Source organism: Neopelma chrysocephalum, unplaced genomic scaffold (assembly GCF_003984885.1).
Source record: "Neopelma chrysocephalum unplaced genomic scaffold, ASM398488v2 Primary Assembly neopelma1_201, whole genome shotgun sequence".
NCBI classification, from domain to species: Eukaryota; Metazoa; Chordata; class Aves; order Passeriformes; family Pipridae; genus Neopelma; species Neopelma chrysocephalum.
The window spans coordinates 30,875-45,153 of NW_020897863.1; the positions used below are offsets into that span (position 1 = coordinate 30,875).

The 14,279-nt window shown below is 60.1% G+C and overlaps 3 protein-coding genes across 3 annotated transcripts in view; 1 reads left to right on the top strand and 2 right to left on the bottom strand.

Annotated features, from left to right (window-relative positions):
* Positions 1-11: 11 nt before the first annotated feature.
* AMH (anti-Mullerian hormone) lies at positions 12-4,507 on the bottom strand. Its single transcript, XM_027703079.1, has 5 exons — positions 3,808-4,507; positions 2,693-2,865; positions 1,569-1,689; positions 1,256-1,445; positions 12-1,114 (listed from the first exon to the last, which is right to left on the bottom strand). Exons 1-5 carry the CDS (start codon positions 4,352-4,354, stop codon positions 199-201), a joined length of 1,947 nt encoding a protein of 648 aa, XP_027558880.1. The 5' UTR covers positions 4,355-4,507; the 3' UTR covers positions 12-198.
* Positions 4,508-5,541: 1,034 nt separating this feature from the next.
* SF3A2 (splicing factor 3a subunit 2) lies at positions 5,542-13,653 on the bottom strand. The gene is given in 11 exon segments (XM_027703080.1): positions 5,542-5,820; positions 5,822-5,946; positions 6,594-6,662; positions 7,952-8,017; positions 8,019-8,093; positions 8,825-8,874; positions 9,651-9,760; positions 10,525-10,571; positions 10,853-10,924; positions 11,762-11,932; positions 13,602-13,653. Coding segments are annotated over 10 exon segments (903 nt in total). The 5' UTR covers positions 11,888-11,932; positions 13,602-13,653; the 3' UTR covers positions 5,542-5,657.
* Positions 13,654-13,754: 101 nt separating this feature from the next.
* Positions 13,755-14,279, top strand: part of PLEKHJ1 (pleckstrin homology domain containing J1) — a 10,125-nt gene continuing 9,600 nt past the window's right edge. The window contains exon 1 of the mRNA XM_027703083.1: positions 13,755-13,936. Within this exon, the coding sequence (XP_027558884.1) occupies positions 13,843-13,936 (94 nt within the window). The 5' untranslated portion in view covers positions 13,755-13,842. The remainder of the gene's footprint in view (positions 13,937-14,279) is intronic.

Here is a 14,279-nt window from a genome sequence, read left to right on the forward strand (position 1 = left end):
GAGGGGATGGCAAAGGGGCTGGGAGGGGATGGCAAAGGGGCTGGGAGCGGCGGAAAAGCGACTGTGAGGAGCAAAGGAGACACCAGAGAAACCTGAGAGACGCTAACGAGCCAAACCGCGGGGAAAGGACACACGGGAGCTCCCGTCTCCACGGGAAGCACCAGCTCCAGCTGCGCGGGGGGCGGACCGGGAGGGGCCTCACCGACACCCGCACTCCTCTGCCACCATGTTGGGGAACTTGCGGACCTCCAGCCCCTCGGGCGAGAGGCTGATGATGAGCTGGTCGGAGTAGCGCACCGGGACGCAGCAGGGCGGGCGCTGCAGCGGCGCCCCCCGCTCCTGCATCCCCAGCAGCAGCACCGTGTGCGAGTAGTAGCTGGGCACGCGGGTGGACAGGGGCAGCCTGCAGGGCCCCTCGCAGTTGTTGGCCGCGTACACGGTGGGCATGACGATGAACTTGCGGTCGTGCAGGTCGATGGTGAGCTCCTGGAGGCGGCAGTGGGCCGGGGGCCGAGCGCTGCGGTGCTGCCGCTGCACCTTCCTGCGCTCCTGCCAGCGCGCCCGCACCGACTGCAGCGCCTTCAGCAGCAGCAGCGTGTGCAGCTTCCTGGAGCCCGGCACCCGCTCCGGGGCCTCGCCCTCCTCCCCGCCCCGCGGGAAGTAGCAGAAGCTCAGGAGGTGCTGGAAAAGCGCCGTGTTGGCCTGGAAAGCCGGGATGTCCCCCAGCTCCTGGATGACCCCCCGCAGTTTGCCCGTGAGCAGCTCCAGCACGGTGCCCTCGGGCTGCCAGTGCCCCAGGAGCTGCTCCAGCACGGCCCCGCTGTCCTGCGGGAACAGCAGCACCGAGGGCTCCTCCGACTGCACCAGCCGCTCCAGCGCCGCCTCCCCCGACAGGTTGAGCAGCTGGTGAGGGAGGGTCTCCATCGCCTGGAAGTCCAGCCAGTGGTGGGCGCTGGGCTGGGGGGGCAGCTCGCTGGAGGAGCTCAGGACCTGCCGGATGAAGCGGGTCAGCATTCCCAGGAATTGGCTGCTGCTCCCGGGAGCTGGGGATGAAGTGTTGGCCTGGCTCGGGGCCGTGGGGATCGGCAGCTCCTCGGTCCCGGCCTGGGGTGGGCTGCAAGGAGAACACAGGGAGGGTCAGGGGGTCCTTGTGTACCCTGGAGGTCTCACCAGGTCGTGCTCCACATCCTCCTACCGTGGTCCCACATCCCCTGTCTCCCAGTCCCCGTGTTTTCCCATTCCTAAAGCCACGGACCTGAGCTGTGGGTACGGAGCCGTGTCCACCACCCCGTCAGCAGAGAGGTAGGAGGAAGGGGCCAAAGCCTCCTCCTCCTCCCCCGGCCGTGCCTTGGCCAGCAGCAGCAGCACCGGGGTCATGCGGGTGAAACACTTGTCATCGGAGCCGAACAGGAGCTGCTGCACCTCCGAGGGGGGCAGGGAGGCACCTGGGGGGGCGAGGAGTGGTGAGGACGATGATCTGGGGTCTGCTGCGTGTCCCCACCCCCTCGGGGGTGGAGAGGACCCCAAAGGCCCGAGTGGGGACGCTCGGGCGGGTCCCCCGTCCATACCTCCCTCGGCGCCGCGGATCGTCAGCGATGCCGAGAAGCGGAGCTGCTCCGGGCCGCGGGTGACGGAGCCGGCGGCGGCTCCCAGGACCAGGTACTGGGTGTCCCTGGACAGGCAGAGCCTCTGCGCGGGGGCGGGAGACACGGCAGAGCCGGGGCCGTGGGTGAGGCATCACGGGCACACACCCACGGGTGGTCCCTGCGGGCTCAGGGTCACCCAGCCCGCGGTGGCCCCGGGAGCAGCGACATGGGACGGGGGCTTCGTCCCCACGCCCAGAGCTGCTCTGGGAGCCCACGGGATCCCCGGGTGAGCAGAGAGCCCCGGGGCAGGCGGGGTACCGGGACCCCCAGACCGGGCTGGGCACCCCGGGCAGCCCCTCCGGCCCTGCAGGAGCTGGGAACGGGGTAAGAGCTCCATCTGCAGGCACGGCCCGGCCGGCGGGAGCGAGAGACGGGGCGGGAACGCCGGGATGGGATGGCAAAGGGATGGGAAGGGTTGGCAGAGGGACTGTGAGATGATGCCAAAGGGACCGGAGGGGGGGGCAATGGGTCTGGGAAAGGATGGTGAATGGACTGGAAGGGGGTGGCAACAGGACTGGGAGGGGTGGAAAAGGGACTGTGAGGAGCAAAAGAGTTGCGGGGGGTGACAAAGGGGCTGGGGAGGGATGGCAAAGGGACTGGGAGGGGATCATGAAGGAACTGGGAGGAGATTGTGAAGGGACTGGGAGGGGGTGGCAAAAGAACTGTGGGGAGTGAAGTCGCTGCAGGGTGGGTGGCAAAGGGGTTGTGAGGGGATTGTGAATGGATTGGGAAGAGTTGGCAAAGGGACTGGGAGAGGATGGCAAAGGGACTGGGAAATGATGGTGGACGGACTGGGAGGGGATCACAAAGGGACTGGGAGAAGATGGTGAATGGACTGGGAAGGGATGGCAACAGGACTGGGAGGGGTAGAAAAGGGGCTGTGAGGAGCAAAGGAGCTGCAGTGGGTGGCAAAGGGGCTGAGAAGGGATGGCAAAGGGACTGGGAGGGGTTGGCAAAGGAATGGGGACGGGATGGCAAAGGTGCTGAGCAGCAGAGCCGGGACACTCCCGCCCCAATCCCATCCCAGCCCGGCCCCCTCGACCCACCTGGTCCCTCGCCAGCCCCGGGCCCGTGACCAGCAGCTCCTGCGGGCGCCCGGAGCCCTCGGGCCGGCCCAGGTAGAAGAGCATCGCGGCCGCCTGCAGCTCCCCCAGCGCCCGGCCCAGCTCCGCCTGGAAAACCAGCTGGAACTGCAGCTTCGCCTGCGCTTCCCACTGCACTGGAACGGGGGAGACACGGGGTGAATCCCCCTCCGGCACCGCGGGGCCCCCGGGGGGTGAGGAAGGGGCTTCAGGGCTGAGCCCTGTTCCCACGCAGGGGCCAGAGGAGCTGGGACAGGAGGGACAGGGTGGAAAAACACGGCAAATCCCAGTCCCCGGCCCCAGGGAGGTGGCAGGAGGCAGATCCTGCACCTGAAGAGCAGAGGCTGCCACCCCCAGATCCCCGTGGAAATCTCTCCAGTGGCTCGGGGACATTGTGGCCGCTTCCCCACTGCCCGGCACTGGCGAGTTCAGCTGCAAATCCAAACCGCGGGAGGAGAGGAAGGGATTTCAGGAAGAGGGAAACACCCCTGACCCTCTTAGTACGGATAAAACAGCGGGTTGTGCTCCCTCTCTAGCTCTGGGCTCATCCCCAGGATGGGACAGGGGAAGGTGTTCCTGGTTTTTCCTTAAGGCTGAAGCTGCAGGAGCAGCTCCACAGCCTCCGGTGTGGGAGGGGGCTCAGGGCACAGCGGGACCAGCTGGGTCTGACCCTCCCCTCTCTCTCAGAGTCGGGACAGTGTCCAAACCCACACCATCGAGGCAGAGAAACACCCGTAATCGTGAGAGCAGAGCAGAGCCCACCAAGAATGTAAGACCTGGGTGTTGGTCACAGGCAGGGGCAGAGGCAGGGACAGGTGCCCTGTTGCTCAATCCATCACCCCTGCTAAACTTCCTGAAAAATGCACCCAGAAAGACACAGTGAAGTGCCAATTTTACAGCAGTTTTTAAGAAGATTTAGCACTTACAATGTCTTTCCCTTATTTTAAAGGGAATCCAACCCCTCAGGTTTAATTCTGTGTTTAAATCTGACTTCGGGCCAGCAAACAGCATCACCCGCCATCCCAAGCCCTGCATCCCCCCCGCCCGGCTCCTCCCCGGCGCAGGGATGTCCCACCAACCTTCCTCCAGGTGCAGGACGAGGAATCGCTCCGGGCCCGGCTCCACCACGTGCCCGTGGATGCGCTGCAGGGGATGCGGAGCCGCCGCCGCCTCCGGGGCCGGGCACAGCCCGAAGCTCCGCAGGACGTTCCCGCCCCAGGCGCGGCGCCGCCGCAGCGCTTTGATGAAGCCGCTCTCGTAGTGGGTGAGGACCCCCACCACGTCCAGGTGGCCGGGGGCGACCCCGTCCCGCTCCATCCTCACCCTGCACACCGGCCCCTCCAGCCCGCCCAGCGGCCAGGGGTGCGCGCTGGAGCGGGGCCGGCCCTCCTCGGCCATTCCCTGCGGGCATTTGGCTCCTGGCTCGGGCAAGAGGCGAGCGGCCCTCCTGGGTCTCCCCGCCCAGCTGGGTCCGGCTGGTTCCTGCAAACTCGCATTTTCCCTATTTCTCCCCTCTGCTTCCAGCTCCTCCGGGCTCAGGGAATTCCTCTCCCCCTTCCTGGGCAGCGCTGCAAGGGGAGGGAGCAGCACCAGGCACAGCAGGAACACCCCGAGAGCAGCTCTCATGGTCCCACCTCAGCTGTTCCCAGCTCTGCATCCCGAACTCTCCCAGGGAGGGAGGACTCTCCCTTTTAACCACGGGTGGCCTTGAGTGGCCGAGGCCCAACACACCTCCCGTGGGCAGCCCTGGGCCTGTCCTGCCCGAGGGGAGGCTGCAAAGGACCTTTCTTTGTTCTATTTTTGGGTCTGCAGCTCGTTTTGGAAATGGGAAAAAAATGAAAAGCTGTTCCCCCGCTCGTGGGGACGCACGGCCTTGACTTGGGATGTTTTCTAAAGGAGGCTGGATGTCTGGGCTTGGATCCTCACGGGGACTGGCACGTCCCATCCCATCAACACCCGGAGAGAGGGATGAGCCAGACTGGGAGGAGGGGGACAGACACAGATAATGGACAGAAACTAAGTAAATGTATGGAAAGCATTCCCTGTCCCGGCTGGAAAACCTCCCCCTCGGCTGGTACCTCACACCCCACAGCTCGGAGAGGCCACCCTGGAAGGAGCTTCATCCTGGGAAGGAGGACTATGAGGGGCAGCAGCAGCCTGGGGACTTGGAACTCTTCATATTTCCCTCAGAGGGAAGTTATTTTCCCTCCATGAGGTGCCAATCCTCACTGGAACAGCTGGAATTCCAGTGCCTAAAGGGGCTCCAGGAGAGCTGGAGAGGGACTTGGGACAAGGAATGGAGGGACAGGACAAGGGGGAATGGCTTCCCAGTGCCAGAGGGCAGGGATAGATGGGATATTGGGAATTGTTGGCTGGGAGGGTGGGGAGGCCCTGGCACAGGTTGCCCAGAGAAGCTGTGGCTGCCCCATCCCCGGAAGTGTCCAAGGACAGGTTGGATGGGGCTTGGAGCCACCTGGGACAGTGGAAGGTGTCTCTAAGACTTAATATCAGTAACAGGAGCCTTTTCCATGGCCCCTCTCAGGGAATGAACTCCATGAAGGGCTTTGGTTGAATAAAATTAATGGGGGTAATTAATGGGACACTCATCAGGGTGATACCTCAGGCCAACACTGCTGAGGTTGATGGAGACGTCCAGTCAGGAAGGGGGCTGCCCTGAGATTCCCTCTCTTTTGCCTCCTCTTTGGAGGATTTCCAAAATATCAGCAGACTGGGAATGTTTTCTGTCTCTAAGGGTTAAAGAACGTGAACCCCCAGCAGCGTTTTTACCCAAACCACAGGAGAAAGAGAGGAAGGAAAATGGAAAACCTTTTAATGAACCTACAGGATTCAGATTCATACAAAACAGAGCTGTTCCCTGATCTGAGGGTAGAAAGGGACAAATCCAGCGGGACCAAGTCCAGGAGGGGCCTCAGTTGGAGGGGGGTGGAGGGGGGATGGTGCCCGGCCCCTCCGTGGGGAGTGGCGGCCGCATCATGGGGGGCAGAGGGGCAGGGGGGGGCACCCCGGGGGCTGGGGGCAGCTGAGGTGGCACTGGGGGGGGGGGGACCGGGGCCGGGGGGGGGGGGGGGGGGGGGGGGCGGGGGGGGCGGCCGGTTCACGGGGGGGGGGGGGGGGGGCCGCTTCACCGTGGGGGGGCCCGGGGGCAGGTTGGGGGGAGCCGGGGGCTTCTCCATCTTGAAGTGGAACTGGAGGAAGAACTGGGGAGGGGAGGGAAGCAAAGAGAAGGGAACAATTAATCACGGAATTGCAGAATCCTGGAATGTCCAGAGATGGAAGGGATCCACAGGGACCATCCAGTCCAACCCCTGGTCCTGCGCACACACACCCCAACAACCCCACCCTGTCCCTGAGAGCCCTGTCCCCAAGGGCCACATCCACATGTTGTTGAACACTCCCAGGGATGGTGATTCCACCACTGCCCTGGGCAGCCCCTTCCAGTGCCTGACAACCCCTTCCATGAAGAAATTTTTCCCAATATCCAATTTAAACCTCCCCTGGTACAACTTGGGGCTGTTCCCTCTCCTCCTGTCCCTTGTTCCCTGGGAGCAGAGCCCGACCCCCCCCCGGCTCTCCCGTCCTGTCAGGGAGTTGCAGAGCCAGAAGGTCCCCCCTGAGCCTCCTTTTCTCCAGACATTCCTGCCCCATCCTGCTGCTGCTGCTGCCAACAACCTCCCAGGGCAAATCCTCACCCAGATCACACATGGGCAGACCTCTGTCAGGAGCTCTCAGTGCACAGTTGCACTGAGGGAATGAAGATCTCACCATCAGACCAGCAGGGACAGCACTGATGTCACTGCCCTGCTCTCAGCCCTCCCTAACCCTCACCACAGACAGTCCCAGTTACCTGTTTGGTTTCCCTGTTCCAGTGGGTCCAAAACTTCCCTTCTGCTTTGTCGATCTCCCTGCTTGGCACCTGCACCAAAAGAGAACACAGAGCTATTCTTAGCAGCCCCAGATTAGCTCAAAGGCCCTTTTTAGCCCCAGAGCCTGGGAGATAAGCACAGTTATTCCAGGCCTTGGTGAGCTGCTCTGTTGTTAGATAGAGGTGGGGGCAGGAAAGAATTAAGTTACTTCCCTATCGGTCAAGGACAACTGAAAACAAAAAACCCTCCCTTAACATCTGCACAGGGGCTGAGGAGGCTCCTGCCTGTGCCAGACACTGGGAATTCACAGCTCCCCAGAGCTCAGCACAGTCTGGTTTTCAGGCCAGAGTCCTCCAATAACTCTCACTAGGGCTTAATGACTTCCAGCCATTCCTGACCCCCTTCCTGCTCCATTAACCCATGGAGGTTGGAACGGAAATCAGGGCCTTCACTGGGAATTAACCACAGAATCACAGGATCAACCAGGTTGGAAAACACTTCTGAGATCATGGAGTCCAACCCATGACCCAACACCACCTTGTCACCCAGACCATGGCACTGATGCCATGTCCAGTCTGTCCTTAAACACCTCCAGGGCTGGTGACTCCAACCCCTCCCTGGGCAGCCCATTCCAGTGTCTGATCCCTCTCTCTGGGAAGAATTTCTTCCTGATGTCCAACCTAAACCTCCCCTGGCACAGCTGAAGACCCTGAGCCCTCTTGTCCTACTGCTGCTTCCTGGGAGAGGAGACCAACCCCCCCCGGCTACACCCTCCTGTCAGGGAGTTGTAGAGAGTGATGAGGTCTCCCCTGAGCCTCTTCTTCTCCAGGCTGAGACCCCCCAGCTCCCTCAGCTGCTCCAGACCCTTCCCCAGCCTCATTGCCCTCCTCTGGAACTGCTCCAGCCCCTCCATGTCCTTCCCAAACTGAGGGGCCCAGAGCTGGACACAGCACTCGAGTGCCCCTCACCAGGGCCGAGGCCAGGGGCAGAATCACTTCCCTGCTCCTGCTGCCCACGCTATTCCTGATCCAGGCCAGGATCCATTGGCCTTCTTGGCCAGCTGGCTCATGTCCAGCTCCTGTCACCAGCACCCCCAGGTCCCTTTCTCTCCAGCCACTCTGTCCTCAGCCCATGGGGCTGCAGGGGGTTGTTGTGGCCAAAGGGCAGGACCCAGCACTTGGCCTGGTTGAACCTCGTCCCATTGGATTCAGCCCATCTGTCCAGGTCCCTCTGCAGAGCCCCCCTGCCCTCCAGCAGATCGACACTCCCCTCCAACTTGGTGTCATCTGCAAATTTGCTCAGAAACACGTGGGCAAAGAGGGAAGTGTGCCAGGGTTACCTTGAAGGCGATGGTCTCGTAGGGCTCGGCTGCCATGAGCAGGTACTGCCAGCGCCGGTCGGGGGGGCTCGATGCGCTGCTCGTAGGCCGACATGAACCGGTGCCGGGGCATGATGCTCTCGGCAATCTCGGGGTAATCGATCTGGGGGGACAGGGCACCGTGAGAAACATCCCCCTGGCACCAAACACAGCCCCTGGGGTGGGCATGTGGAGAGCAGTTCCCAAGAAACACCGCAGGGAACGAGCTGGGATCCTGGCACGGTTCGGGTTGGGAGGGACCGTAAAGAACTCAAAAGGAAAGAGGGGAAATGAAGGGGAAATTGTTCCCTGTGAGGGCCTGGCACAGGTCACCCAGAGAAACTGTGGCTGCCCCAGCTCTGGAAGTGTCCAAGGCCAGGTTGGATGGAGCTTGGAGCAATCTGGGAGGGTGAAAGGTGTTCCTGCCCATGGCAGGGGTGGGATGAGATGATCAGAGAATCATGGAATGGTTTGGGTTGGTAAGTGCCATTCAGTGGGAACTGATTGCCACCCCATCCCTGGAAATGTCCAAGGCCAGGCTGGACCAGGAGTAACCTGACCTAGTGGAAGGTGGCTCCGCCCATGACAGGGGTTGGAACTGGATGATCTTTAAATCCCCTTCCAACCCAAACCATTCCCTGATTCTGTGATCATCTCGTTCCAACCCCTGCCCCTTCCACTACACAGCTTGACAGCTGTGCTCAGGGATTTGCTCAACACAGTCAGCTGTAAAAACTAGAAAGGGAGGGACTTTTATTATTATTATTTATTTCATGGATCCAGCAAGGATCTGCTCACACAGCAGCAGTTTTACTTGGACAACTCTGACACTGAGAATTTTCACCCTGCCCTTACCTGGAAGAGAAGGCTCTGCTGGCCTGTTTCGGGGTCTCTCTGTTTGGTCACTGTAAGGAAAATAGGAAAGCTGAGAACATCCCACAGCAGGGTTGGAGCAGGATTATTCTGCCCCAGGAAACTCATAAAGCTTCCAACAACAAAATATTACAAGATTTTTCTCCCATTTATCAAACAAAATGTCACATTTTCTTTATCCAAAGCTACAGCTATGAGGGTGGGGAGGCCCTGGCACAGGTTTCCCAGAGCAGCTGTGGCGGCCCCATCCCTGGAAGTGTCCAAGGCCAGGCTGGATGGGGCTGGGAGCACCCTGGGATATTGGAAGGTGTCCCTGCCCATGGCAGGGGGTTGGAATGGGATGGGCATTAAGGTCCCTTCCAACCCAAACTGTTCTGGGATCCTGTGATACTACTGTGTCCAGCTTTGGGGGCCTCATGACAAGAAGGACATGGAGGGGCTGGAGAGTGTCCAGGGAAGGGAACGGAGCTGGGGAAGGGGCTGGAGCAGCAGGAGCAGCTGAGGGAGCTGGGGGGGCTCAGCCTGAAGAAAAGGAGGCTCAGGGGGGACCTTCTGGCTCTGCAACTCCCTGACAGGAGGGGGGAGCTGGGGGAGGTCAGGTTCTGCTCCCGGGGAACAAGGGACAGGAGGAGAGGGAACGGCCCCAAGTTGTCCCAGGAGAAGTACAGGCAATTCAAACAATAAAGGACACCAGGAGAGAGCCCAGCTCTCATTCATGGGCAGAGCTGCTAAAAAGGCTAATTAACAACTCACATCCCAGCACTGCAGGTGCTGCCCACGGGCACCTCCCGGGCACCCCCCGACCCACCTTTGTAACCTGGGCGCCCAATTTTCACAAATTTCTTCACTTCCACTTTGACCTTCTCTGGGGCAGGTTGGGCAGGGGCTTCCTTGGCTTCCTTGGCAGCTCGCCGGGCCCTGGGGAGGGATTTCAAAATGTAAGGGTTATTACCTGCACTTGCTTCCAAAGGAATCACGCCTGGAAAACCTACTTCCCTTCCCCAGTGTATCCATCCTTCCCCTCCCCAAATGCTGTCACTCAATCACCCACCCCTGAGATGATCTTGGTGCCTGACTCCACAAATGCATTTGAGAACACTTAATTCTTGACATTAAAAAGAACAAACATCACAGCTAAAGCAAAGTAAACTGGATTCCTTAAAACAAAACTTATAAACTTCTCCCAACCTGTATTGACAAATCCAGATCACAGAATCCTGAAATATCCCGAGTGGGAAGGGACCTACAAGGATCATTCAGTCCAACCCTTGGCCCTGCACAGGCACCCCAACAATCCCACCCTGTCCCTCAAAGCATTGTCCAAACGCCCCCTGAGCTCTGGCAGGCAGAGTTCTTTTTACTAGACTCAGAAAATTTGCTTTTAAAACTCTTTCTCCCTTTTCCTTCAGAAATCCCACAATTGGGTTTGAACTTTTGAGCCTGAAATTGAGATTTTCAGCCCCATTTTTGGAGCAGATTCAGGCTGAATCTCCTGGCTGGTGCCAGGCTGCTCACCAGGAATCACAGAACATTCAGGACCTGTGTGCTGCTGTGTAATGCAGTTAAGGGTTGACAGATGAACATAATCATCATTTTAATGGGGTTAAAGGTTTATAGATGAACACAATCATCATTTTAAAGTGCTTCAGTAATGAATAAAGTTATGGTAGAGAATGACTTACAAATTGGTCTGATGCTTCTTCCCCTGTGTATGTGCTAAGTAACTCCCCTGAAATAAAAACCAAGGCAGAAGAAAGTTAAATGAAGGCAGGACTGAAAGATTCTTGTCTCAGAGAGGCTGTCTCACACTGACAAGGGTGTTTGCACCCTCAGCACAGAGGATTCTCACTGAGAGCATACTGCTCTCAACTGCTCAGCTGTCAGGTTTAACACACAAGGCCCTGCCCACCCCTCATCTCTCAGCAGTCACGGCCCAGGTTCTGGCACCTGAAGGTACTGTTATCCCAAAATTCCTGCTGCTGGGATCAGGACAGGCAGGTGCTCTCTCACCTCGTTGTTATGCAGTGTCAGGCAGAGCTTGCACTCGTAGGAGCCCAAGTGATTTTTCATAAAATAGGGGTCCTGGGAAGAGAATGATTGACAAGTTACAAGGAAAATCCATGGCAAAGCAACAGGATAACCAAAATACTGCAGAGTTCTGCACGGGAAGAACTGGTCAGGCACTGCCCAGGCTCCCCAGGGCAGTGGGCACGGCCCCAAGGCTGCCAGAGCTCCAGGAGCGTTTGGACAATGCTCTGAGGGACAGGGTGGGATTGTTGGGGTGTCCTGGGCAGGGCCAGGAGTTGGACTGGATGATCCCTGTGGGTTCCTTCCTGCTCCAGTTATTTTATGGTTCTATGATTCCACAACTGAGTTCAGAATTTAAATCAACAGCACAAAAGAGCTCTAGGATGATGGAAACAGAGACTCAACAGCAGCTCTGTGCACCAGTGACAGAGTTCCCAACTGCACCGAGAAATGGCAAAGTACAAACCGGTCCTGAGGAGACTGGAAATAACCTGAATACAAAGTGCTGGCACCTCCCTGGCAGCCCCATCCCAAATGTTCCTCATTCAAACCCCACATTCCCAGAGACACAAGTATTTAAACACAATCCACCACTCAGAGAAGAGAAGGCTGGGGGGACGTAGGAGCCCCTTCCAGGGCCTAAAGGAGCTCCAGGAGAGCTGGAGAGGGACTTGGGACAAGGGATGGAGGGACAGGACAAGAGGGAATGGCTTCCCACTGCCAGAGGGCAGGGTGAGATGGGATATTGGGAAGGAATTCTTGGCTGTGAGGGACGTGAGGCCCTGGCCCAGGTTTCCCAGAGCAGCTGTGGCTGCCCCATCCCTGGGAGTGTCCAAGGGCGGGTTGGATGGGGCTTGGAGCACCCCGGGCTGGTGGCAGGTGTGTCCCCACCTTGTTGATGTCGATGGTCTCCAGGGCCAGCTGCCGCAGCCGCTCCCGCCGGTCCCGGTTACTCTCCGAGGCCGAGGCGACGCCTCCGCTGCCCGTCTTCCCTCCAGGGCGGTGCTGGAAATCCATGGCGGGGAATTCTGTGCTTCAGCCCCCTCTGGAGAAAGAGAGAGTCTGCAGAAAAGGAGGAGAAGCAACGTGAGTGGTAACTGGACCTGAGGTCACAGAGTGTTTAGCCCCGTCAGTGAGGACACGGGATGAGAACCCCAAAGATGCCCTGGGAACATGCCATGGGATGAGATTCCACATGGAGAGGGTCTGGCACCACCCACTCAGTAAACACAAGTAAAATGATCCAGGAAAAACACCCCCAGAGCCCTTTCCATCTCCTCAGACACTTCCACACACCGACATATCCCCCAAGCCCAGCTGGGTTGAGAGATCCCCCAAAAAGGAGCCTCCCACCCTCACCTGATGGCACAAACAGCCCCAGAACAGCAAGGGTCAACCCCATGAACGTGCCCCCCAACACCTCAGCAAGTGTTAAAGGCACTGTCAAATACTCCCCAATGCCTCAGCAAGGACCAAAGCCCCCCCCCAGATACCCACCAACTCCTCAGCAAGGATCAAGCCCTCTCAAGCACCCCCAGTAAGGGTCAAACCCACCCCTCAAACACCCTCCAACAGCTCACCAAGGGTCACTCCCCCCACATTCCCCTCCCAACTCCTCAGCAAGGATCAGCCCCCCCAAACACCCCAGCACACCACACACCCGTGAAGATCAAACCCCCTCAAACCCCTCCAGGCCCCAAGCAAGAACGACACCCTCAAAAACCCCTCACCAAAGATCAGCCCCCCCCAGACATCCCCCAAGCCCCCAGCGAGGATCACCCCCCAATACCCCCAGCAAGGGCAACCTCAACCCTCCAAACACCCCAAGCACCCCCACCCCTTTAGTGAGGGCCAAAGTCCCCCAAACACCCTCAGTACCTCACCAAGGGTCACTCCCCTCAGGAACCTCCAGATCCCCTCAGAACCCCCCAGGTCCCCTCAGGACCTTCCAGATCCCCTCACAACCCCCTAAATCCCCTCAGGACCCCCCAGATCCCCTCAGGACCGCCCTGATCCTCTGAGGACCCCCCAAGTCGCCTCAGGACATCCCAAATCCCCTCAAGACCCCCCAGATCCCCTCAGAACGCTGCAGGTCCCCTCAGAAAGCCCCAAATCCTCTCACATCCCCTCATATACCCTCAGGATCCCCCAAGTCCCCTCAGAACCCCCCCCGATCCCCTCAAGACCCCCCCAAACCCCCTCAGGACTCCCCAGATCCCCTCAGGACCCCCCAAGTCACTTCAGGACCCCTCAGATCCACTGAGGACCCCTAAAATCCCCTCAGTTCCCCCCAAATCCCCTGAGGACCCCTCAGGACCCGCTAAATCCCCTCATAAACCTCCTAAATCCCCTCAGGATCCCCCAAGTCCCCTCAGCCCCCCTGGAACCCCTCAAGACCCTCCGAACCCCCTCAGAACCCTCCAGATTCCCTCAGTTCCTCCTAGATCCCTTCAAGACCACCCGGATCCCCTCACGACCCCCCAGATCCGCGGAGAACCCCCCAGGACCCGCTAAAACCCCTCATAAACCCTCTAAATCCCCTCAGGATCCCCCGGATCCCCTCACGACCCCCTAAATCCCCTCAGTTCCCCCCAGATCCCCTCAGTTCCCCCCAGATCCCCTCAAGACCCCTCGGATCCCCTCACGACCCCCTGGATCCCCTCAGTTCCCCCCAGATCCCCTCACGACCCCCCCGGCTCCCCCCCGTTTCCCCCCAGATCCCCTCACAAACCCGGGTCCGTCCCGGCTCGCGCGGTCCCGCTCCCGCCCCCTCTCCCCGCGCGCCTGCGCGTTCCCGCCGCGAGCCCTTCCGGGAGCGCGCGAGCGCTTCCCGGGCACCGCCCGGGCCCTTCCGGGAACTCCGGGAACGGCGGGATCGGCACAGGGAACGGCAGGAACACCGGGAACACCGGGGTCGGCGGGAGCACCGGGAACGGCGGGCTCGGCGGGACGGGGGCCGGGGGGCTCCGGCCATGCGCTACAACGAGCGCGAGCTGCTGTCCCTGGCCCGGCAGCCCGCGGAGAAGGCGGCCGAGATCCGCATGAGCGTGCCCAAGAAAGGCAGCGGTGAGCGGGGACGGAGGGGAGGGAGGGACGGCGCGGTCCCGGCTGCGGAACCGGTGGTGGAGAGCGACTGGGAGGACTGGGTGATGTTGGGGGTACCGGGGAATCCGGGCTGGGAAACTGGGGGTAGGAGCAGGGCAGGAACTGGGAACGGGGAGGGGGGATAGGACTGGCTGTGTTGGGTGGGCAGGACTGGGGGGACTGGGAACGGACTGGGAGGACTGGGAAGCACTGGGTGGGGAGAGGGGACTGTGCTGGGTGGGCAGGACTGGGGGTACCGGAGAATCACGAGTGGGAAACTGGGGGTAGGACCAGGGCAGGACTGGGAGAACTGGCAGGATTGGGA